Below are 27,613 nucleotides of genomic sequence, written 5' to 3' on the forward strand. Positions count from 1 at the left end.
TGGCCAGTGTAATCATCTCCCGGAATTACTTTGTCAATGGTTTAAATGGCCAGTGTAATCATCTCCCGGAATTACTTTGTCAATGGTTTAAATGGCCAGTGTAATCATCTCCCGGAATTACTTTGTCAATGTGTCAATGTACTTTGCAGATGATTTGGTTGCCTTTGCAACTTCTTTGACTGTTTTCATTTCTCCATGTGCCTGCATAGAGCGCTGCCTGTCTGTTTACCTTAGAGAAGATTACAAAAATGTCCGTCACAAGGCTAGCAGCACCGAACACTATAAAATAGACTAAGATTGAGTGGCTGGCTGCTGAAGTAAACCAAGTGAAATATGGGGAAATGGCATCAGTTGGACACCATCAATAACCCCAGGGAGCTAGCGCATTCCATAGAGTGGGTCAGGGAGAGTAGGAATGGCCATGCACTTCTGACAGAAAGCACTGTCACACAGAGTGACCCTAATGCCAATGACATCTGGAGGTTAAATCACACAAAGCCCGTCTTTCAACCACAGCTTTTACAAGTCCTTTAGGCCAACGCACCAAACCGCCAAGGCAGGAAGTCAATTAGAGACACTTGTGAGTTACAGTCCAAGACAATCACTATCTTTATAACGCCTTCCGTGTACAGCTAGAAAGAACCGCAGAAGCAATGACCACATCGTAAAGGGCTAAAGAGTTTTAATTATCATGACATTTCCAAGCCAAGCCTGCTGAAAGGCTGTGGATATGCTCTCTTGTCACATGTTCTGGAAAACCACTAGTACATCAACTATCAGAGAAATTAGTCAAGATAGTAATGTGTACCAAATACAGTCCTTTTCTTAATAGTTTTATTTATTAACTTTTATTTAAGCAGGGAGTCTGATTAAGACCAAGGTCTCTTCATCAGATGAGCACTGCATGAACACATCAACACACAACAATTACACTATACATATCTACACATCAATTACACAGTTATGAAAACGTAGGACACTAAAGAGGCCTTTCTACTGACTATGAAAAACACCAAAAGAAAGATGCCCAGGGTCCCTGCTTATCTGCGTGAGCGTGCCTTAGGCATACTGCAAAAATGCATGAGGACTGCAGATGTGGCCAGGGCAATAAATTGCAATGTCTGTACTGTGAGACGCCTAAGACAGTGCTACAGGGAGACAGGACGTCCAGCTGATCGTCCTCCCAGTGGCACCTGCACAGATTTTGTACATCCGAACATCACACCTGCGGGACAAGTACAGGATGGCAACAACAATTGCTCAAGTTACACCAGGAACGCACAAACCCACCATCAATGCTCAGACTGTCCGCAATAGGCTGAGAAAGGCTGGACTGAGGGCTTGCAGGCCTGTTGTAAGGCAGGTCCTCACCAGACATCACCGGCAACAACGTCGCCTAAGGGCACAAACCCACCGTCGCGGGACCAGACAGGACTGGCAAAAAGTGCTCTTCACTGACAAGTCGCGGTTTTGTCTCACCAGGGGTGATGGTCGGAGTTGCGTTATCGTCGAAGGAATGAGTGTTACACTGAGGCCTGTACTCTGGAGTGGGATTGATTTGGAGGTGGAGGGTCCGCATGGTCTGGGGCGGTGTGTCACAGCATCATCGGACTGAGCTTGTTGTCATTGTAGGCAATCTCAATGCTGTGTGTTACAGGGAAGACATCCTCCTCCCTCATGTGGTACTCTTCCTGCAGGCTCATCCTGACATGACCCTCCAGCATGACAATGCCACCAGCCATACTGCTCGTTCTGTACGTGATTTCCTGCAAGACAGGAATGTCAGTGTTCTGCCCTGGCCAGCGAAGAGCCCGGATCTCAATCCCATTGAGCACGTCTGGGACCTGTTGGATCAGAGGGTGAGGGCTAGGGCCATTCCCCCCAGAAATGTCCGGGAACTTGCAAGTGCATTTGTGGAAGAGTGGGGTAACATCTCACAGTATGAACTTGCAAATCTGGTGCAGTCCACGATGAGGAGATGCACTGCAGTACTTAAAGCAGCTGGTGGCCACACCAGATACTGACTGTTACTTTTGATTTTGACCCCGCCTTTGTTCAGGGACACATTATTCCATTTCTGTTCGTCATGTCTGTGGAACTTGTTCAGTTTATGTCTCAGTTGTTGAACCTTGTTATGTTCACACAAATGTTAAGTTTGATGAAAATAAATGCAGTTGACAGTGAGAGGACGTTCTACATACACTTGACTGTGCCTTTAAACAGCTTTGAAAATTCCAGAAAACGATGTCATGGCTTTAGAAGCTTCTGATAGGCTAATTGACATCATTGAGTCAATTGGAGTTGTACCTCTGGATGTATTTCAAGGCCTATCTTCAAACTCAGTGCCTCTTTGCTTGACATCATGGAACAATCAAAAGAAATTAGCCAAGACCTCAGAAAAAAAATTGTGGACCTCCACAAGTCTGGTTCATCTTTGGGAGTAATTTCCAAATGCCTGAAGGTATCACGTTCATCTGTACAAACAATAGTACGCAAGTATAAACACCATGGGACCACACAGCCATCATACTGCTCAGGAAGGAGATGCGTTCTGTCTCCTAGAGATTAACATACTTTGGTGCGAAAAGTGCAAATCAATCCCAAAACAACAGCAAAGGACCTTGTGAAGATGCTGGAGGAAACAGGTCCAAAAGTATCTATAGCCACAGTAAAACGAGTCCTATATCGACATAACCTGAAAGGCCACTTAGCAAGGAAGAAGCAACTGCTCCAAACCCGCCATAAAAAGCCAGACTACGGTTTGCAACCGCACATGGGGACAAAGATACATATACACACAAACATCAATTACACGGTTCATGAAAAGCAAAACACAATCATAAACAAACACATTCTTCAGTAAAAAGGAAAACTGTATGGTACATACTTCTAGTTTTCACCATAACCATTTGTGTGCAGGCAATATTGTGTAAACTTAGATATGGCATAAACATTTCTGTGGCAGGTCTGATTAAATATGACCATACGTCAAGCATCGTCTATGACCGATTTCATCACAAATGTCTTAAAATTGTAGGTCAATAAATAAATGATAAAGTCTCACAACCCTATGATGGCTGTAGCTCCATATTGCTGGCAGGAGTGTAACTAGGATGGTTGGGAACAGACTCTTCCTCTCCTCCAACACCACTCATTAGCTTAGCCATATTTCAAAACACAATCAGCCCATCATTCCACATCAAATCTATTAATTCAGCCAGCAATTAATCCCAAACGGGGCGACTTACTGCAGTAATAGGGAGAGAAGAGGGCTAACTGTTGCTATTCTATAGGTATTATGGGGAGGAGAGCGTGAAAGCTGATTCCACCCTGTCTGTGAGCATACTTTCTTGGGGTTTCTTATACATTAATGGCTTTAGCTAAGTCATCCGCAACCAATGAGATTCAAACCAATTGAGTTTGAATGGATATACTATGAGTGTACAAAACATTAGGAACACCTTCGTAATATTGAGTGGCACCCCCCTTTGACCTCAGAACAGCCTCAATTCTTCGGGGCATGGATTCTACAAGGTGTCAAAAGCGTTCCACAGGGATACTGGCCCATATTAACTCCAATGCCTCCCACAGTTGTGTCAAGTTGGCTGGATGTCCTTCGGGTGGTGGACGATTCTTGATACTGAAACTGTTGAATGTGAAAAACCCAGCAGCGTTGCAGTTCTTGACACACTCAAACCGGTGCGCCTGGCACCTACTACCAAAATACTTATTTAAGCTGTCTCCTTCCCTTCATCTACACTGATTGAAGTGGATTTAACAAGTGACATAAGTAAGGGATCATACAGTGGTTCCTCCTTTAAAAGTTGCAGCGTACTGCGGCGCAGCTTGCATGGTGCCGCAGAATTCTATGTCATGTTATTTAAGTGTGAACCCCTGGTACCATTAATGCTAATTAGTGCTAGTTTGACCACCAGAGGGCATCTTTGAGAAGCATTTGATAGCCTTCAATAATAGCTGTACTAGAGAATGCGGGCACGCGGAAGACCGGGGTTCAATTCCCTGACAGGGAGGAAGGAGTAGACTTTCCTTGTTAATAAGAATGTGTTCTTAACTGACTTGCCTAGTTAAATAAAGATTACAGTAAGAGCATAACATTTCAACACCTTCACTAATACCCAAACGGAGAATCAGTGAAAATAAAAATCTCACTGATTTATCAAGACCAGTCCCCTTGTCTCAGAGCAGCACAAAACAGTGCTAAAATAGTTGTCTGCTTTTTCTTCAAATCATATTGCTTCTAACTTCAATATGCTCTTTAAATAAATAAGACCTACACCACATTACTCAACACTAGTGAGACTCATGTCGCCTACGGCATGCCTACATTATATCGAAAAATATGACGTGACTCTCCGCAAATAATTACATATAGAGGATTGGAGGATATTTATTCCCATAGTAACCCCCTCCCCCATGGGCTAGGTCGGTCTTCAGGTCGCGGCTCTGCAGCCCATCCCGTGCCCCCTCCCCCATGGGCTAGGTCGGTCTTCAGGTCGCGGCTCTGCAGCCCATCCCGTGCCCCCTTCCCTCATGCCTTGAACCTCGAGCGCTTTCAGTGGATACAGTTGGAGAACTGCAACGCAGTTGTCCTGCTAATAACAGAGTTAATAATATATCTGTGAGAATATCTAACAGGCTTTTATATAATTCTAAATTAATAATAATAATAATTGCTTTGTTTAAAAAATAACAATAATTTAGAGAGTATTTTGTTTGCAAAGAACGTAAACATAGTTACTAATTTGTAAATAAAGCCTGTTTGTTATTTAGAATGATTATTTCTGTTTTTAGAGGGAGAAAAACCAAAAACCTATAGCCATTACATGGGTTTCCCAGCTGAGGCCGCCATGGGTATTACAGCATCTGTAGCAATACACCTTGCACTGCTATGCAGTGTCTTAGACCATCGGGCCACTCAGGTGCTGTACAACGTGATCGTTCGGGAGTGGCCTACAGTTCTAAGAGCAAAATAATCCTAACAAAATAAAATAATAAAAACTTTAGTGTAACAACAGTTCTAGTAAGTAATTTTAAAATTTTTAATTTAACCTTTATTTAACCAGGTAGGCTAGTTGAGAACACGTTCTCATTTGCAACTGCAACCTGGCCAAGATAAAGCATAGCAATTCGACACATACAACAACGTGGAGTTAGACATGGAATGAACAAAACATAGTCAATAATACAGTAGAGCAGAAGAAAACAAAAAGTCTATATACAGTGAGTGCAAATGAGGTAAGATAAGGGAGTTAAGGCAATAAATAGGCCATGGTGGCGAAGTAATTACAATATAGCAATTAAACACTGGAATGGTAGATGTGCAGAAGATGAATGTGCAAGTAGAGATACTGCGGTGCAAAGGAGCAAGATAAATAAATAAATACAAACTGTATGGGGATGAGGAAGGTAGATAAATGGGCTGTTTAAAGATGGGCTATGTACAGGTACAGTGATCTGTGAGCTGCTCTGACAGCTGGTGCTTAAAGCTAGTGAGGGAGATATGAGTCTCCAGCTTCAGAGATTTTTGCAGTTCGTTCCAGTCATTGGCAGCAGAGAACTGGAAGGAAAGACGACCAAAGGAGGAATTGGCTTTGGGGGTGACCAGTGAGATATACCTGCTGCACCGCGTGCTACGACTGGGTGCTGCTATGGTGACCAGTGAGCTGAGATAAGGCAGGGCTTTACCTAGCAGAGACTTGTAGATAACCTGTAGGTTTGGCTACGAGTATGAAGCGAGGGCCAACCAACGAGAGCGTACGGGTCGCAATGGTGGGTAGTGTATGGCTGTGTAGGGCTTTGGTGACAAAACTGATGGCACTGTGATAGACTGCATCCAGTTTGTTGAGTAGAGTGTTGGAGGCTATTTTATAGATGACATCACCGAAGTCGATGATCGGTAGGATGGTCAGTTTTACGAGGGTATGTTTGGCAACATGAGTGAAGGATGCTTGTGGAAATATAGGAAGTATAATTTTGGATTGGAGATGCTTAATGTGAGTCTGGAAGGAGACTTTACAGTCTAACCAAACACCTAGGTATTTGTAGTTGTCTACATATTCTAAGTCAGAGCCGTCCAGAGTAGTGTTGCTGGACGGGCAAGCAGGTGAAGGCAGTGATCGGTTGTATAGCAGGCATTTAGTTTTACTTGCGTTTAAGAGCAGTTGGAGGCCACGGAAGGAGGGTTGTATGGCATTGAAGCTCGTCTGGAGGTTAGTTAACACAGTGTCCAAAGAGGGGCCAGAAGTATACAGAATGGCGTCGTCTGCGTAGAGGTGTACCAGAGAATCACAAGCAGCAAGAGCAACATCATTGATGTATACAGAGAAGAAAGTCGGCCCGAGGATTGAACCCTGTGGCACCCCCATAGAGACTGCCAGAGGTCCGGACAACAGGCCCTCCAATTTGACACACTGAACTCTATCAGAGAAGTAGTTGGTAAACCAGGCGAGGCAATCATTTGAGAAACCAAGGCTGTCGAGTCTGCCAATAAGAATGTGGTGATTGATAGAGTCGAAAGCCTTGGCCAGGTCGATGAATACGGCTGCACAGTAATGTCTCTCATCGAGGGTGGTTATGATGTCGTTTCGGACCTTGAGCGTGGCTAAGGTGCACCCATGACCAGCTCTGAAACCAGATTGCATAGCGGAGAAGGTACGGTGGGATTTGAAATGGTCGGTAATCTGTTTGTTAACGTGGCTTTCGAAGACCTTAGAAAGACAGGGTAGGCTAGATATATGTCTTGTAGCAGTTTGGGTCTAGAGTGTCACCCCCTTTGAAGAGGGGGATGACCATGGCAGCTTTCCAATCTTTGAGAATCTCAGACGATACGAAAGAGAGGTTGAACAGGCTAGTAATAGGGGTTGCAACAATTTCGGCAGAAAATTTTAGAAAGAGAGGGTCCATATTGTCTATCCCGGCTGATTTGTAGGGGTCCAGATTTTGCAGCTCTTTTAGAACATCAGCTGTCTGAATTTGGGTAAAGGAGAAATGGTGGGGGCTTTGGCGGGTTGCCGGGCAGTTGACCGGGGTAGGGGTAGCCAGGTGGAAAGCATGGCCAGCCGTAGAGAAATGCTTATTGAAATTCTCAATTATAGTGGATTTATCAGTGGTGACAGTGTTTCCTATCTTCAGTGCAGTGGGCAGCTGGGAGGAGGTGTTCTTATTCTCCATGTACTTTACAGTGTCCCAGAACTTTTTTGAGTTAGTACTACAGGATGCAAATTTCTGTTTGAAAAATATAGCCTTAGCTTTCCTAACTGCCTGTGTATATTTGTTCCTAACTTCCCTGAAAAGTTGCATATCACGGGGGCTATTCGATGCTAATGCAGAACGCCACGGGATGTTTTTGTGCTGGTCAAGGGCAGACAGGTCTGGAGTGAACCAATATATATATATCTATTCCTAGTTCTACATTTTTTGAATGGGGCATGCTTATTTAAGATGGTGAGGAAGGCACTTTTAAAGAATAGTCAGGCATCATCTACTGACGGGATGAGGTCAATGTCATTCCAGGATACCCGGGCCAGGTCAATTAGAAAGGACTGCTTGCAGAAGTGTTTTAGGGAGCGTTTGACAGTGATGAGGGGTGGTTGTTTGGTCGCAGACCCATTACGGACGCAGGCAATGAGGCAGTGATCACTGAGATCTTGATTGAAAACAGCAGAGGTGTATTTGGAGGGCGAGTTAGTTCAAATCAAATCAAATCAAATCTGCTAGTTAGGATGACATCTATGAGGGTGCCCGTGTTTACGGATTTGGAGTTGTACCTGGTAGGTTCATTGATAATTTGTGTGAGATTGAGGGCATCAAGCTTCGATTGTAGGATGGCCGGGGTGTTAAGCATGTCCCAGTTTTGGTCACCTAGTAGCAACGAGCTCAGAAGATAGATGGGGGGCAATCAATTCACATATGGTATGGAGGGCACAGCTGGTGGCAGAGGGAGATCTATAGCAAGCGGCAACAGTGAGAGACTTGTTTCTGGAAAGGTGAACTTTTAGAAGTAGAAGCTCAAATTGTTTAGGTACAGACTTGGATAGTAATACAGAACTCTGCAGGCTATCTTTGCAGTAGATTGCAACACCGCCCCCTTTGGCAGCTCTATCTTGGCGGAAAATGTTATAGTTAGCGATGTAGATTTCAGGGTTTTTGGTGGTTTTCCTATGCTGGGATTCAGACATGGCTAAGACATCCGTGTTGGCAGAGTGTGCTAAAGCAGTGAGTAAAACAAACTTAGGGAGTAGGCTTCTAATGTTAACATGCATGAAACCAAGGTTTTTACGGTTACAGAAGTCAACAAATGAGAGCACCTGGGGAGTGGGAGTGGAGCTAGGCACTGCAGGACCTGGATTAACCTCTACATCACCAGAGGAACAGAGGAGAAGTATGATAAGGGTATGGCAAAATGCGAAATGAACTGGCCGTCTAGCATGTTCGGAACAGAGTAAAAGGAGCAGGTTTCTGGACACGATAGCATAGATTCAAGGCATAGTGTACAGACAAAGGTAAGGTAGGATGTGAGTAAATTGGAGGTAAACCTAGGCATTGAGTAATGATGAGAGAGATATAGTCTCTAGAGACATTTAAATCAGGTGATGTCATCGCATATGTAGGAGGTGGAACAACATGGTTGGTTAAGGCACATTGAGCAGGGCTAGAGGCTCTACAGTGAAATAAGTAATACTGAAGTTGTGCACAATTATCCGTTTCTATTTAGGTTTATGTCTCCCATTCATTGTCAGTTAGAGACACAGTAGGACCCAAAAGCATAATCAGTGCTCTAACTCCCCGTTGCACTGGTCTGGAGCAATGAAGTGGTGACGCAGGGTACCGTACTAAACCACAAATGACCTTTAAGTCCCGCGGCGTAAGCTCGCAACTTTTAAAGGAGGAACCACTGTAGCTTTCACCTGGATTCACCTGGTTAGTTTACGTCATGGCTCAGTGTATGTATAATTGTGTGTGTGTGTGTGTGTACGCAGGGGCTGAGGTTCAGTATAGTGGATCACATGAACATGGGGAAGGGGTTTAAAAGACATCACAATCACTGGAGAACATAGCAGAAAACACCAGTAGCAAACTATGCGATCAGTACCAAATCCTCAGCACACAATCCACAAATTACCAAAGGAAATAAAGCCAATTCCATCTCTACACCATAGGCTGATTTCTAGGGGAGACCAAACAGTGGATAAGACGATCCCAATTGTTTACCTTTCTATCTGTGACACAGAGCACACGAAGCAGTGCTGTTTGTCACACTGCCTGGAGTATCCCTCAGGTCGCAGTGGCACAGTGTTGATACATTTTGAATTAATTGGGACAGCTGAAAGAGGCTTAATAGCCACTTAGCTTTGTATATTGTCTCTGTGCTGAACTTGAGCGAGAAAAGAAGCAGAGATGATTGCTAATCAGCTGAGAGAGAGGAAAAGAGTAATTGGACCAAACTGAACTGCAATGTCACCAATTCTAGTAGCATTGGGGCTGAAGAGGAGAAGCACCATAAACACTCCTTCAGTATTAAAATTGTTCTTGCTCATTTAGGGAACCGCTCTGAAAAGGGTGAATGATAGAGAGCAACCACTCTTCAGATAAAAGCTGGTCAAATTAGTTTTTAGCAGTTAATCAGAGTCTCTTGAGCCCTGTTCACATTTGCAGTTTGAAGTGATTCAATCCATTTTTTGGGGTGGCATATCTGATTCGAATCCGTTCTTTTTCCTGCAGTCTGAACAGCCAAAAAGCAAATGGATTTTGATATTTCAAGCCACCTTTGTAGGTGGTCAAATCTGATTTGTTTGCCATCAAGTGGTTTATCTTGTTACTTGCTAGCTACTCTGTTGACAGATTGACAAGAACATGTGGTCGCTAACTAGCTTGTTAATCATTCACAAACAAATGAGTGACTGTGCTAGAAAGTTAAACAGCTACAGTACCTACCTAGCTACAGTACCTACCTAGCTACAGTACCTACCTAGCTAGCTGACTGCATTGTGGCTAGTCAAAAATGTATTGTTTTGAAAGTTGGATCATCTTATCTTTTGAGACTTTAAAAGTGTTCTTACACTATGATTTTGAACATTCAAGGCAACTAGGAGACGTTCCTGGCAGGCATTGTTGTCACCATAGCTTGCTACATAACTGATAAGTGATAAGAAGCACGAGCACCACCAACAATTTGCCTATGACAACTAGAGTAGCCATGTCAGAAAATGACTGCGGTCATAACACACACAAATCCGATTTGGTCACTTGTAACTTGCTGTTTAGTCAGTATTCTAAAAACGGATTTGAAAAACAAAACTGACTTGAGCTTTAAGGCCTGCGGTGTGAACAAGGCTTTAGATTGCTACTCCATGTTGAGAGTTTAGTGGGAGGTTAAAATGAAGTGAGAACCTTCCAACCTTTTTCCCCAAAATGTAATTGTTTTTCTCCTGCGTGCACGTGTTAAATATAAGCATGATATACTGTAGTAGATAGGTGATTCTGTGACTTAAATGACAAATAGTGCAAAAATAGCGAAAGTGTTTCCCCTCATGTGTCCAGCCTTTTCTCATCCAAACTTCTCCTTACTCAGACAACCAAAATAATAAAGTACATTTATAAATACCAATGACGGATAAACAAATCTGGTCTTCAGCTATTGAATCCTGAATGCTGGTTAAAAGCGCATTCCAGCTGGTGTCTATTCCACAAGTTACCGCTGGCTAAATCTGATGTTAAAATGCCTATTTACGCAATCCACTGTCTCATCAGCCCTACCAAGCAAGTTATAAACTTGATCTCCACTATAAAAAGCATCTAGACATGATCTCACATTTCTTCTAGACTAACATTTCCTTTTCAACAGCGGAGATTTGTACAAATCTTGCCGTCTGTCTCTCCGATATTTGCAACATTGGTTCAATATTCAAATTAGACTTTGTCTTAGGCCTAACAACACCCTGTGTCAATATATCCTCCAAACACTGGCTTCTCTGGCATCAACACTTAAATAAGCCCCTGTTTCCCCAACTCCAATCTTCCAGAACCCCCAACAGAACACATTTTTGTTGTAGCACTAGACCAACAGACCTAATTCAACTCATCACTGGCTTGATGATTAGTTGACAAGTTGAATCAGGTGTGCTTGTTGAGGGCTACAATGAATAAGTGTGCTGTTGGGGGTACTGGAGGACTGGAGTTGGGAAACACAGGCATAAGCTGCTAAAATATCTATAGCAGGGACATCAAATCACATTTTATAGGTCACATACACATATTTAGCAGATGTTATTGTGGATGTAGCAAAATGCTTGTGTCCTACTTCCAACAGTACAGTGATATCTACAAATCTAAAAGTAAAATAATGGAAGAAATCAGAAGTATAGAAATATTAGGACGAGCAATGTCCTAATAGAGTCCAGGAGTATAAATATACAGTGCCGTGAGAAATATTTTTTCCCTTTCTGATTTTCTCTATTTTTGCATATTTGAATCAAATCAAATTGTATTAGTCACATGCGGCGAATACAACAGGTGTGTAGACCTTACAGTAAAATGCTTGGTTACAAGCCCTAACCAAGAGTGCAGTTTAAAAAATATGAATAAGAAATCAAAGGAACAAGTAATTAAAGAGTAGCAGTAAAATAACAGCAAGACTATATACAGGGGGTACCGGTACAGAGTCAATGTGCAGGGGGCACCGGTTAGTCCAGGTAATTGAGGTAATATGTACATGTAGGTAGAGTTATTAAAGTGACTATGCAGAGATAATAACAGAGAGTAGCAGCGGCGTAAAAGGAGGGGGGGGGCAATGCAAATAGTCTGGAATGTTATGAGATCTTCAACCAAAACCTCATATTAGATCAAGAGAACCTGAATTTACATACACCCAATTCCTATGTGTGAAAAAGTTATTCCCCCTTAAACTCAATAACTGGCCGTGCCAACTTTAACTGCAACCAAATGCTTCCTGTAGTTGTTGATCAGTCTCTAACATCGCTGTGGAGGAATTCTGGTCCACTCTTGCATGCAGAATTGCTTAAACTCAGCGACATTTGTGGGTTTTCAAGCATGAACTCGTTTCAAGTCCTGCCACAACATCTCAATTGGGATTAGGTCTGGACTTTGAATATGCTATTTCAAAACTTCAAATGTGTTGCTTTTTAACCATTTTCATGTAGAGTTGATTGTGTGTTTTGGATCACTTTTTTTGCTGCATGACTCAGCTGCACTTCAGTTTCAGCTCACAGATGGACGGCCTGACGTTCTCCTGTAGAATTCTCTGATACAGAGTAGAATTCATGCTTCCTTCTATTAAGGCAAGTCGTCCAGGTCCTGAGGCAGCCAAGCATCCCCAAACCACTACCACCACCGTGCTTGACCGTTGGTATGAGGTTCTTACTGTGGAATGCAGTGTTTGGTTTTTGCCAGGCATAATGGGACCCAGCATTGAATAGTCCTTACCATGGGTTCTTCCTAATTGAGTTTTGGCCTATAGGAAGGGAGGAGAAGAATGGAGGCTTGATCTGGCAGAGGACGGCCTTGTAGCCGTCCTGAAAGGGAGAATAGCAATGGTCGAGGGTTTTTGATGCCCGAGATGCCTTAGATTTGCTTATTAAAGTCCCCAGCTACAATAAATGTGCCATCAGGATAATATCCAGTGTAGTTCCTTGAGAGCCATCTTGGTCTCGGCTTGAGGGTGAATATACACGGTTGTGATGATGACCAAAGATAATTCTCTCGGGAGGTAATGGGGATCGGCATCTGATTGTGAGGTATTCTAGGTCGGGTGAACAAAAAGACTTGAGTTCCTGTATGTTACCACAATCACACCATGAGTGGTTAATCATGAAACATACACCTCCGCCTTTCTTCTTCCCTGTCATCTCAGGTGTCTATTTTGAAAGGGCCCTCTCAGACAACAGCTACTTTATCTGGCTGAAATCACTCAGTTCAGCAATGCCATGGCAACATATCAATCACAGTGACAGGGAGGCAGGATGGGAAGGCACTGTGGCATAGTCACACACACAAACACAGCACCAGACACCCAAGGAGTCAGACAGATGGGCAGACTAGGTGTACTGTACAGTAAAGATAATTGCAGAAATATATATAGCTTGCCAGACCCACATAGTCACACAAACAGGTGAACATATACTAAGAGAGAAACAGAAGACAGATGCTACAAGAGAGGCATGTAGAGGGGATAAACAAACACGGCAAACAGCTGAACTGTTGTTAGAGTACCTGAAACCAGAGGATGACTGGTAAAATCTAGGATTGCATACTGTCCTAACTCAGGATTGGAGCAAGAGAACAAACATAAAGCACTGAGAGTATTTAACTCTGAGGGAATAGATCTCTCCCTCCCCTCCTTTCATTTCCCTCCCCTCATTTCTGCTGTCTCTCGACCCCTCTCTCGTCCCCCCTCTCCCTCCCTCGTCCCCCCATTTCTCTCTCTCGCTCTCTGTGGTGCCAGCTCCATCATGTCAGTGGGCTGTACCCTCAGCCTGCAGGGCTCTCCTCACACACTGAGGCAACGCAGCTCTGCCGCCCTGCCACTTCAGCTTTTATACACATCAATGGAGCACAGCCAACACACACACAACCACACACAGGCGCGCACACACACACACACACCGAGGCATGTAGACACAAACATGCAATGGACCTTGCACCCTCACATGCATAACCTACATTTACATAGACACATTCACAACCATGTTAACTTAGCCACCCCCTCTGACACATTAACTATTTTTTCCCTTTGCCTAAAGCCTCTTATCAAAAATCACTGAAGCTGGAGTCTTATATCTCCCTCTCTAACTTTAAGCATCAGCTGTCAGAGCAGCTTACCGATCACTGTACCTGTACACAGCCCATTTGTAAATAGCACACCCATCTACCTCATCCCCATATTGTTATTTATCCTCTTGCTCTTTTGCATCCCAGTATCTCTACTTGCACATCATCTGCACATCTATCACTCCAGTGTTGATTCTACTTAGTGTGATATAATTATAACTGCACTTGATCACTGCAGTAAATGTAACATGGCATTATAAGAGTAGAGGACAAACACAGAGAGTGACAATATATCTAGAAATCAGCTGTTACATCTGCGAAGTGAAAAGTGCATGCTTCGAAAGGCAGTTGCTAAAGATGACAGTTAGTGAGAAGGAAGACCGTGTGCGTGCCAATACGAAACATGACACAGTGGAAGAAGCTCTTGGAGCAACTTGACTGAACCACAAACTGGCTCTGAATGATAACATCTGGGTATGGTGGCCTAAAGGTTACCCACGTCCGGCTCAGGACACCAGCACACAACTGACTCACAGAACACAACGTCTGCTCATTCAGTGAAACTGTTTGACTGGCAGAAGTTAGCCTAGAGACAGCAGACAATTACAGATGTTAGATCTTGAGCCAGTTTTCTACAGCAGGAAAATAATCCTGCAGCGGCAGGAAATATTCATTATTATGTAGATTATAATGAATGGACATGTTTGTAGGGGTAGACACATTTTTCTTTAAACAGTAAATCAAATCAAGTCAAATTTCAAAGTTTGCATTTATACTACACATTCGCAATTCTCAGCAAAAAAAGAGTGATCAAATTAAGATCCTACATCTTGTGGTCTGTTCCTTTCCACCCACTCATTAGATATATACTATCCACAGGTAAGATTATGTGGGTGGTGCAAAATGACTCTCTCACACATGGAACACAAATCCTCCAAGAACCTTTCTGCTGTTGTCTTTTTTATTAAGCACAAAGGGATTTACCATGGAAAATGTCACATCTAAATCAGTGGTTGTGAATCTTGGTCGTGGGGACCCAAAGGGGTGCACATGTTTGTTTTTGCCCTAGCACTACACACCTGATTCAAATCATTAAAGCCTGATGAGGAGTTGTTGATTTGAATCAGGTGTGTAGTGCTAGGGCAAAAACAAACATGTGCCCACCTTTGGGTCCCCAGGACCAGGGTTGAGAACCACTGATCTAAACGGTACGTACCTGAAAAAGGTGACGAAAAACTGCACCAGGTCCATGATGCTGTTGTGCTGGGAGAAGGCGATCTATGGGAGGAAGAACAGAGAAGTATGTGAGAAGGATAGGAAAGACATTGACGATGTTACATACAGTGGACAGACTGATAATACCTTGATAAAACATATGTTGTTGACAAGAACACAGAAGTAGACAGAGTTTCCGTTCGAAGAATTCAAGACAGTAGTTCATGTAAGAGCACTACACTGCAAAGGAGTTCAAGAGGTCAAATGATCATCGAAACATTAATAAAAATAATGTGTAGAAGATTTAAACGGGGGCTGAAATTCCTGATTTAAACTTCATTTCAATATTCCTCATTAGGATATGTGACCGAACGAGATTTGGGTCTTGGAGACGTGCTTAATGTGGGTGTCTCTTGTGTTTGTGTTCGAACGTGGGAAGCATTTGTACTTTCACACTGCCAAAACAGTACACACAGTTAGTCACTCACCCATCTAGATAACTTGAAACATTCTAACCAAGTCTTGTGTCTGGAAGTAGCACGAAATAGCTAGCAAGCTAGCCAACTTCTTTCACCAATTAGCTTCAACCGGCTGGTGTGTGACTGTAGGAAAATTGGTTTGACTTTGAATAGCCCATCTCTGGGGCTAGATAAGACTGTCAATTCATTGCACAATGTCAATGGGACAATATTTTCATGTTGCACACATTTTAGTCATCTTAGTAAATGCTTTCAATATTTGTATATGCATTTCTACTATTTATAGCTGGTTTGAGGTTTTTAGGTCATTGAAATTTGCCACTATTGACATTTTAAAATATTGTCCCATGTACATTGTGTAATTTACTGATGGTCCCCAAATAGTCCCATAGGGATACTGAATATCAAACTTAATTGACCATGGGTATTACGATCGGGTTGAGTGCAGCTGCGCTCCGAATTGATGAATACTTTGGTGCTGCCAGCTGTGGGTAGGATTTAAATAAACCCAACCCAAGGAAAACTGTTACAGTACCCTTCATTCCGTGACATAGCATTTTTCCCTCATTATTTTGCAAATCTCCGTTTTAGACGAGACTGACTGAATTTTTTCCCCCTATTTACACTTTGTAGTCAATTTTGACAGTAGAATAAATGTTTGACTAATATCGATGTCGCATAGGTCGTTTTCTACCAGATAAGTTGTTTTCCCCACTCAGGTAATACCTCCCATCCTTTCTAAGAGTTAACGTCGTACTGTTGTCTATAATGCCAGGGGGGTTTCCAGTTGTAATCATGTACCCATTCGTTTGAACTCCACTCTTAGATCTGCTATTGTTAGATCAAAAGAGAAGCCCACTGTGTTCTGCTCACCCAATTCTTTGAGTTCAAATGTGAGTTCCATAAACTTGAACAGCTTGGGCTGTTGCGTGATAGCAACCAAAGCCCATGTAAGTCCGTTTATAACATTCCATCATTGGTTATTCTGAGAGTTCCTCATATTGGCATTGGCTGCGGCCTCAAGCCCTATGGCGCTAACCTTGGAAAGGTCATTCACATTTCTACTTCTTCCCCTATTACTAATAGGGATAGACCAAATGTTTCAGTTCTATGCAATCTTATAGCCGTACCAAGTATATCAATATCAACCATCAGACAGGGCCTGCAACAGCCTATTGAACACAGCTCGTTTGAGTTGGAGTTTCCATGTGACTTTAAAAATCGTAAAGGACTTGGGTTGATATATGTGAACATCAGGCGCTTCCTTCCTAAACTGGATTACATCTTCATCTGGGCTATGCAGATGAATCCGGACATTATGGTATTGACTGAAACTTGGATCTCTGGGGACACTCTGGACTCGGATATTAATACGGAGGGTTATAATGTGTACAAACCTGACAGACCAGGTAGAGGTGGTGGAGTGGCCATTTGTTTTATAAAAAATAATTGGTCTCTTTACTGAAATCCATTTCCCTTGTCTTTTTTGGGGCCTAGTATCTTAAGCCTTTGTCTGGGGAAAAATGTATCTATAACTGTTACTGGGGTCTAAGGTCCTCCAACGGTCTACCGTCCTCCCTTGAGGAGTTAACTAGTTTGTCTTCTTTTACTAAATCAGAAGTTAATATCCTGGGGGACCTAGATTATGATTGGAAATGCAGGCTTCAGACAATCTAAAAGACATGTGCAATGATCTAAACCTAACCCAGCTGGTTACTAAGCCTACACGGCCCAAACCTAAATATTCTTCAAAGTCAACTTTGATTGATCTAATCCTAACAAATACACCAGAGAAAGTGTCTTCGCCCAAGACATTAGTGACCATTGCCCAGTTGTTTGTGTTAGAAATGTGGGAATAATTGTATTTATATATATTTTTTTAAATCATCCTCGTGTCATCACAATGAGGAACTTTAAAAACTTCAGTTAACAGGCATTACATTTTTTTAAATTTCTTTTTACATTATCTTTATTTTTATCTTTATTGTGACCTTAATTGCATTTCAGCTATGGCAGCTATCCCTGAACCTGATTTAGCTTTAAGCCTTTTTAGAAATGTCTTCAATACTATTGTAGTTAATCATGCTCCCTTAAAAAAATTAAGGGTTAAAGGTCGATTGAATGCCTGGTACACTCCGGAATTATCAGAAGTCATTCATAAAAGAGATAATGCTTGTGTCAAGGCCAGGAACACAGGCTTAGGACCGGACTGGTAAGCTTTTATGCAACTGAGGAATCATTGTGTAAGACAAATCAGAAAGGCTAAATCTGATTATTATGTAACTGCTCTATCGGATTGTAATGGGAACCCGACAAAATTCTGGAAAACTAAATCCCTGAAGGATTCTACTTCTTCTTCTTTGCCACAACAAATTAATTCAGACACTGGCCTCATTACAGAAAGAAAATGCATTGATGCATTTAAATCACCATTTAATTTCAGCGGACTATCTTTTTGAAATATATTTTAAACCCATTCACAATGATATTGGGCTGGATGCTGATAGGGGAAACTTGCTGAATGATCATCACAGTGTGATGCTTCCAACAACATGCTTTACTGTAGGGATGGTGCCAGGTTTCCAGACGTGACATTTGGCATTCAGGCCAAAGAGTATGATCTCGGATTCATCAGAACAGAGAATATTGTTTCTAATGGTCTGAGAGTCCTTTAGGAGCCTTTTAGTAAACTCCAAGCGGGCTGTCATGTGCCTTTTATTGAGGAGTGGCTTCCGTCTGGCCACTCTACCATAAAGGCCTGATTGCTGGAGTGCTGCAAAAGGTTCTCCCATCTCCACAGAAGAACAATTGCTCAGTTTGGCCAGGCGGCCAGCTCTAGGAAGAGTCTTGGTGGTTCCAAACTTCTACCATTTAAGAATAGAGGCCACTGTGTACTTGGGGACCTCCAACGCTACAGGATTTCTTTGGTACCCTTCCCCAGATCTGTGCCTCGACGCGATCCTGTTTCAGAGCTTTACGGACAATTCATTCGACCTCATGTCTTGGTTTCTGCTCTGATATGCACCGTCAACTGTGGGACCTTATATAGACAGGTGTGTGCCTTTGCAAATCATGTTCAATCAATTGAATTTACCACAAGTGGACTCCAATCAAGTTCTAGAAATCTTGAGGATGATCAATGTAAACAGGATGCACCTGAGCTAAATTTAGAGTCTCATCGAAGGGAGGTCTGAATACTTATGTAAATATGGTATTTCAGGTTTATATTTTGCAAACATTTCTCAAAACCTGTTTTCACTTTGTCATTATGGGCCATTGTGTGTAGAGTTATGGGGGGTGGGGGGGGGTTAATCCATTTTAGAATAAGGCTGTAATGTAGCAAAATGTAGAAAAGGGGAAGGGGTCTGAATATGATTATATATCTACTACCGTTCAAAAGTTTGGAGTCACTTAGAAATGTCCTTGTTTTTGAAAGAAAAGCACATTTCTTGTCCATTAAAAGAACATCAAAATTGTTCAGAAATACAGTGTAGACATTGTTAATGATGTAAATGACTATTGTAGCTGGAAACGGCTGATTTTCAATGGAATATCTACATAGACGTACAGAGGCTCATTATCTGCAAGCATCACTCCTGTGTTCCAATGACATGTTGTGTTAGCTAATCCAAGTGTATCATTTTAATAGACTAGTTGAGTATCTGGAGCATCAGCATTTGTGGGTTCGATTACAGGCTCAAAATGGCCAGAAACAAAGACCAGGCCAGAAATGTCCAGAAACTTAACTTTTAACAAAGCAAACCTGTTAATTGAAATGCATTCCAGGTGACTACCTCATGAAGCTGGTTGAGAGAATGCCAAGAGTGTGCAAAGCTGTCATTAAGGTGGCTACTTTGAAGAATGTCAAATATATTTAGATTTATTTAACACTGTTTTGGTTACTACATGATTCCATATGTGCTATTTCATAGTTGTGATGTCTTCACTATTATTATACAATGTAGAAAATAGTAAAAATAAAGAAACACCCAGGAATGAATAGGTGTATCCAAACTTTTGACTGGTACTGTATATTATCTTCCTTCCCTGCTAATCAGGGCCTTTCCAGTCAAGGGACACCAGGTGAGTGGGCTCTCTGGACATTACTCAATCATAGTAATGCTTTACCTAAGGCTAGTGGTTGCTATGAACCGTTACATAAGGGGACTACTTTTTCTCTGTGATGCAAACGGATTTAGCTGCAGCAGCATAGGTTCTCTCCCATTACAATATCAGTATTGTAGTTTCATGACTAAATTTACCACCCACATTTTTCACTACTGTGATTTTCTCATGTTTTAGCTCATGACAGCGGACATTGAATGGCATGTTAATATGTTGGCATGTAAACATTTCTCCACAATGTGTTGATTTATGTTGTTTATCAGTGGCCTGCTTAACCAAGTTTACCTGGACTAAGTGGAAGAAATCCTGTCTGGTACATACAATGGCAGTAAACACACAGACTAAACTAGAAGGATAAGCATGTGCATTGCTTTCTCTGTGTGGTTTTAGGCTGGATTTTTGTACAAGCACTTTGTGATGACTGTGGAGTTAAAAAGGGCTTTGTAAATACATTTGATTGATCGATTGATTGATTGACCAAGTCCCCCCTGCTCCCCCACCACAAGCAAAACTAAGTTCACAAACTAACTCAAAAACACCTGTAATTTACTGTATACAGAACCACCCTCTATGATTTTTTGACTTGGTATCAGTCCCGATGATCAACAATTTTTCCCCCTTCTCGCCAATCAAGTTCAGTGTTGGGCCACACTGAGCCTGCTGTGATTACAAAGCTACTGCCTTCAGCTACGACTCCTCAAAAGGGTCTGTGCCTTTGCTGATGTCGTTCATAGAAATGGGATTATTTTGCAGGTATAAAATTGATTTCCATTCTTTTCATCAAGCCAAGAGCAGAAATCCACCTAATAGAAGGGCCATGAGTTGGTTCATTTTGAATGTCCTCCTCACTTTGAACAGAGGAGAAATGTATGCTGTTCCACGGAGGACTATGTTTCTGGTAGGTTATTCTAGTTCCTATACATTAAAGATGAGTCATGACATAACGATGTATGCACTTTACTGGTCAAACACCTGGCCATGTCTGAAAAATACCTCTGAGGTACATTGGCAGCTGAAGGGATTCCATGATTTACTGGCATGTATGTTTCTAGTGAAATTGCCTCCCAATGAAAAACATGAGAAAGGGTGATTTTCATCCAGAGGGACACGCCATTAAGAGTGTTCTCACATTGTAGCCTTGGTCTGCCGTCAATGCACTCTGCCCTCAAGTACACCCGGCTGACGCACGGTGGCGAGGATGGCCATTCAACTTACGACAGCCGCAGTCGGGAAAGCAACAACAATCGATACGGAGTGCGGGCCCTGTTCTGCAGGAGACGTACAGCGGTAGCGTCATCGACAGGTCTCGGTGGCGCTGGAACTCGAGCAAATTGTCCATATCACTGCTCCTGACATAAGCTGCTCGCATGGACAAAATCCCTTCATCATAAAAGAGCACTCACTCGTTTTTATCTCCGCACTCACTTGTGGAATTTGACTCTTACAAAACCATTTGCCTTTTACTTTGTTTCATTAAGAAGCTCTTTGAGGAAAAGGAAGTGATGTTAACTTGCTAGTCTGAGCCTTTTCAGCAGGCCTCCAGGTTTTTTACAGGGTGGAGATAGTCCATTTGATGGTGTATGGTAGATCAGTTTAAATATGTAAATGTGCAATATTTGAATTACGTTCCGTTGATAGGGGGTTTCTTCTACCATAACTAAAAAGGAACATGGATATTATAAATAGCCAACTGTATTAATAATACATAGAGGACAGTCAACAGATCACATAAGATGATGAAGCCAGAGGGGAATTCTTCCACACAAACACTCAGTCCCATCCCACAGGCCTCTGTTCCAGCTCCACTCCCTCTCTACTAGAATCGAATTGATTGGCGATCAGAGGTTAAGAATGTAATGAGTGACAGTGCCCTCTAAAGCTGAATAGTAACCTCTTTGAGTTGCTAGGAGTGAGACCAAACCAAGAGAGAGAGGGAAGAGACAGTCACAAGCCTCTGAAGTCAATGATAAGTCTCCAAGGCCCAGAGGCCCACATTAAAGTAACTGTCAAGTGTTTCCAGAAATATGACCTACAATTAATTACAATAGGAGTTAAATAGTTTTCCTTCCAAAAAATTGTAAGTAAGTTAAAAAGCAGCTTTTCTGTGTTGTAATGGTGTGGGCGAACCCCAACAACTGAATGGTAAGGGCATATACTAATCATTAAAAATATTCATACGAGTAGACCGCTGATTGGCCAGCTTATCCTCTTCAGGAGTATGACATCATACTCTCTGAGGTGGGGCTTTTAAGTGTTAATTCTACAATTTGTGCTTTGGCCACCAATACGGGTATCGGACGAGTCAACAACATTATTTGATTATGAGTTAACAGAATATTAACTTTTAAACATCCCAAGAACGTCCCAAAAATGTCCTTGGACGTCCCCAGGACAAACCTCCAGGGGTCCATGACGCAACGTTCCAAGAACTTCAAAAAAAGGTCCTCAGGGATGTCCCCGGGACGAGCCAGGAACCAGACAAAACCTCCAGGGGACCATGACACAACATCCTATGGGACGTCTTCGGGACAAACTGGGAACTAGACAAAATCTCCAGGGGACCTTGATGCAATGTCCCACGTAACGTTCAGGGGACTATGACACAACGTCCCAAGAATGTTCAGGGCACCTTCAGGGAACCATGACACAACGTTCAAAAAATGTCCCTGGAACAGACAGAGAACTATTAAAAGGTCCCCCAGAAAACGTTCCCTTGGGACCATCATGCGACATGACTAGTAAGGACTAGTCAAACAAAAGCCCTGAGAAAGTCCCCAAAAGGTATTGACATGGTCCTTAGTGACATCCTGGGAACATACAGGGAGCTAGACAAATGTCCCCCAGAGAACATTCACGCAATATTGTTAGAATGTTCTCAGAAAGTCAGTGGGATAACGTCACGTCGAAACCTTCAAGGAACCTATTGGGAACGTCGCCGAATGTCCTCAGGACATCCCCGGTTTGCTGGGTTGTGTGCAATTGACCAATAAAGTGATCTTAATCTTGTATTGTATCTAAATATTGAATAAAGTCACAAAGTCGTATAGAGAGACATTCTATTTGACCACTTTTTTTCCTATCTGTTTTTTTCTCTCCAGTTTTTCTATCGGTCATACATGTTATGAGACAATCTGGAGTCAATTGGTCGAAACGGCAACATCCTGAAATGCCTGATAATGATAATGTAAAATGTTGTGTTCGAGTTAATGGCTGCCTAACAGATTGGTTCCCCGTTGACATTGGTGTAAAACAGGGTTGCATTTTATCACCTATTCTGTTCTCAATGTATATTCACGATCTGACTCTGGTCCTAGAAAAAAATAATCTGTTAACAATGAATGAGGGTCTGTTCTTTTCTATGCAGATGACAATGTGTTGATCTCTGAAATGGAAGATGACCTTGAAGAAATGTTAAATGTTGTTTTTCCTGGTGTCAACAATGGAAACGGAATATCAATGTAGATTAAACTAAGGTAGTACACTATAGGAACTCAGCAGGGCCTAGAACTCTTTCTTCTTTTGTTGTCCTGCCACGTTAGATGTCGTCAGTGAGTCCAAGTATTGGGGGTTGATTATTAATGAACTTTTTTGATTACAATATGTGTCTTAAGAACATAGCTAACCATGCAAATCGTGCCCTTGGTGCCATTGTTACAAAGTGTAAAGCCATTGGTGGCCTACCTTTAAAAATGTTTCACTAAACTTTGATTCATTGGTGCTATCAATTATTATTTATGCTGCAGTGGTATGGGGGAACAGAAATTATACTAGTATTAATGCTGTTTTTAACAGTGCCTGCAGATTTGACCTTGGTGTGGGTAAATACACGCCAAATGCTGCTATTCAGGGAGATATGGGCTGGAAAAGGCTGGCATCACCAGTGCCGTTGGATTCTAAAAAGAAAATGGCTGAGATTTTGCAGCACGTCTATGTAAACGTGTGTTTTTTGCATTTGTAATGGTACAACTGCAAATAAAAATGTTATATACAGTACCATGTCAATGCCTTTTTTAAATCCATCCATATGACTCACTGATACAAACAGACAGTAATCTAGAAAAGACCGGAATGCTTTTCAATCAGCACTTTTAGAGAGTAATGAACTAAAGTGGTACCAACTGATAAACAAACCTGAACGTAACAAACTGTGCACCCACTGCCTTTTTAAAATGACCTTTTGGCACAGAACCCCCTGTACTGTTTTCAAGCAATATCTTTTGCAAAATGTAGACACTCCCCTAGATAAACGTGTATGTTATTTTTGTAACAATGAAACATTGAAACCGACGCTCATGCTTTACTGTGGGTTATACAATGAAATTTGGGATATTTTTTGTCACCTGTCCAGACAAAATGAAAATTAACGGTCTTCATGAAAATAATAAATTACGTGAGATTATAATAGGTAAGAATAATGTTAATGCCTGTGCCAAAGCCTTGTCCTCCAACGGAGACGTAAATGTCCTTTATTTTCTACTCTACTCTGTTTTGAGTTTATGCATACGTGTGTGTGTGTGTGTGTGTGTGTGTGTGTGTGTGTGTGTGTGTGTGTGTGTGTGTGTGTGTGTGGATTGGTTTTAGTGTGTCTCAAAACTCTATTTGAGTGCTCCACAATGTGTTATTTTTGTATATGTATTTTGTATTGTTGTATCATTGTGCAGTGACACGTAAATACTTTTTTTTCTAACTAGACTCACTGCTTCTCCTTCTTCTCCCAATGTAATGGCAGCATCATTGATATTCAATAAAGCCTGTCGTGCGCTAACAACCATCACCAGAGGTTTGTGCATGTTCTGGTCTCTGGGAACGGAAATGACTGCAGGGGGGTGGGGGGTGTTGGAGGTTGAAAACAGGCCCAAATGGGTTCCTAGTACCAGGAAGAGTGCTATCCAGCAGTTCCACCCTGCAGGGTCCCTCAAAAACACTCTCCAAGGACAAAATAGTCAGCAGCAGCTTTGGTCATAAGTGCAAACCAATGTATGGATACTTCTAATTATATCAAGTGCTGTGGATACTACTGTTTATATCGAGTGCGGTGGACACTACTGTTTACATCGAGTCCGGTGGACACTACTGTTTATATCGAGTGCGGTGGACACTACTGTTTACATCGAGTCCGGTGGACACTACTGTTTATATCGAGTGCGGTGGACACTACTGTTTACATCGAGTGCGGTGGACACTACTGTTTATATCGAGTGCGGTGGATACTACTGTTTATATCGAGTGCGGTGGACACTACTGTTTATATCGAGTGCGGTGGATACTACTGTTTATATCGAGTCCGGTGGACACTACTGTTTATATCGAGTGCGCTGGATACTACTGTTTATATCGAGTGCGGTGGATACTACTGTTTATATCGAGTCCGGTGGACACTACTGTTTATATCGAGTGCGGTGGACACTACTGTTTACATCGAGTGCGGTGGACACTACTGTTTATATCGAGTGCGGTGGATACTACTGTTTATATCGAGTGCTGTGGATACTACTGTTTATATCGAGTGCGGTGGACACTACTGTTTATATCGAGTGCGGTGGACACTACTGTTTATATCGAGTGCGGTGGACACTACTGTTTATATCGAGTGCGGTGGACACTACTGTTTATATCGAGTGCGGCGGACACTACTGTTTATATTGAGTGCGGTGGATACTACTGTTTATATTGAGTGCGGTGGATACTACTGTTTATATCGAGTGCGGTGGACACTACTGTTTATATCGAGTGTGGTGGACACTACTGTTTATATCGAGTGCGGTGGATACTACTGTTTATATCGAGTGCGGTGGATACTACTGTTTATATCGAGTGCGGTGGACACTACTGTTTATATCGAGTGTGGTGGATACTACTGTTTACATCGAGTGCGGTGGACACTACTGTTTATATCGAGTGTGGTGGATACTACTGTTTATATCGAGTGCGGTGGACACTACTGTTTATATCGAGTGCGGTGGATACTACTGTTTATATCGAGTGCGGTGGACACTACTGTTTATATCGAGTGTGGTGGACACTACTGTTTATATCGAGTGCGGTGGATACTACTGTTTATATCGAGTGCGGTGGATACTACTGTTTATATCGAGTGCGGTGGACACTACTGTTTACATCGAGTCCGGTGGACACTACTGTTTATATCGAGTGCGGTGGACACTACTGTTTATATTGAGTGCGGTGGATACTACTGTTTATATCGAGTGCGGTGGACACTACTGTTTACATCGAGTGCTGTGGATACTACTGTTTATATTGAGTGCGGTGGATACTACTGTTTATATCGAGTGCGGTGGATACTACTGTTTATATCAAGTGCTGTGGATACTACTGTTTATATTGAGTGCGGTGGATACTACTGTTTATATCGAGTGCGGTGGATACTACTGTTTATATCAAGTGCTGTGGATACTACTGTTTATATCGAGTGCGGTGGATACTACTGTTTATATCGAGTGTGGTGGATACTACTGTTTATATCGAGTGCGGTGGATACTACTGTTTATATCGAGTGCGGTGGACACTACTGTTTATATCGAGTGTGGTGGACACTACTGTTTATATCGAGTGTGGTGGACACTACTGTTTATATTGAGTGTGGTGGATACTACTGTTTATATCGAGTCCGGTGGACACTACTGTTTATATCGAGTGCGGTGGATACTACTGTTTATATCGAGTGTGGTGGACACTACTGTTTATATTGAGTGTGGTGGATACTACTGTTTATATCGAGTGCGGTGGACACTACTGTTTATATCGAGTGCGGTGGATACTACTGTTTATATCGAGTGCGGTGGACACTACTGTTTATATCGATTCCGGTGGATACTACTGTTTATATCGAGTCCGGTGGACACTACTGTTTATATCGGGTGCGGTGGACACTACTGTTTATATCGAGTGCGGTGGATACTACTGTTTATATCGAGTGCGGTGGACACTACTGTTTATATCGAGTGCGGTGGATACTACTGTTTATATAGAGTGCGGTGGATACTACTGTTTATATCGAGTGCGGTGGATACTACTGTTTATATCGAGTCCGGTGGACACTACTGTTTATATCGAGTGCGGTGGATACTACTGTTTATATCGAGTGCGGTGGACACTACTGTTTATATCGAGTGCGGTGGATACTACTGTTTATATAGAGTGCGGTGGATACTACTGTTTATATCGAGTCCGGTGGATACTACTGTTTATATCGAGTCCGGTGGACACTACTGTTTATATCGAGTGCGGTGGATACTACTGTTTATATCGAGTGTGGTGGACACTACTGTTTATATCGAGTGCGGTGGATACTACTGTTTATATCGAGTCCGGTGGACACTACTGTTTATATCGAGTGCGGTGAATACTACTGTTTATATCGAGTGCGGTGGATACTACTGTTTATATCGAGTCCGGTGGACACTACTGTTTACATCGAGTGCGGTGGACACTACTGTTTATATCGAGTGCGGTGGATACTACTGTTTACATCGAGTGCTGTGGATACTACTGTTTATATCGAGTGCGGTGGACACTACTGTTTATATCGAGTGCGGTGGACACTACTGTTTATATCGAGTGCGGTGGACACTACTGTTTATATCGAGTGCGGTGGACACTACTGTTTATATTGAGTGCGGTGGATACTACTGTTTATATCGAGTGCGGTGGATACTACTGTTTATATCGAGTGCGGTGGACACTACTGTTTATATCGAGTGCGGTGGATACTACTGTTTATATCGAGTCCGGTGGACACTACTGTTTATATCGAGTGCGGTGGATACTACTGTTTATGTCGAGTGCGGTGGATACTACTGTTTATATCGAGTGCGGTGGACACTACTGTTTATATCGAGTGCGGTGGATACTACTGTTTATATCGAGTGCGGTGGATACTACTGTTTATATCGAGTGCGGTGGACACTACTGATTATATCGAGTCCGGTGGACACTACTGTTTATATCGAGTGCGGTGGATACTACTG

The 27,613-nt window shown here is 42.4% G+C and overlaps 1 protein-coding gene across 2 annotated transcripts in view; it reads right to left on the bottom strand.

Annotated features, from left to right (window-relative positions):
• LOC109890014 (attractin-like protein 1) overlaps positions 1–27,613 on the bottom strand; it is a 313,206-nt gene that overhangs the window by 109,114 nt on the left and 176,479 nt on the right. For both annotated transcript variants that reach the window (XM_031823665.1, XM_020481961.2), the window contains one exon: positions 15,023–15,084. In XM_031823665.1, coding sequence (XP_031679525.1) covers positions 15,023–15,084 — 62 coding nt within the window. The remainder of the gene's footprint in view (positions 1–15,022; positions 15,085–27,613) is intronic.

Source organism: Oncorhynchus kisutch, linkage group LG4, assembly GCF_002021735.2.
Source record: "Oncorhynchus kisutch isolate 150728-3 linkage group LG4, Okis_V2, whole genome shotgun sequence".
NCBI lineage: Eukaryota > Metazoa > Chordata > Actinopteri > Salmoniformes > Salmonidae > Oncorhynchus > Oncorhynchus kisutch.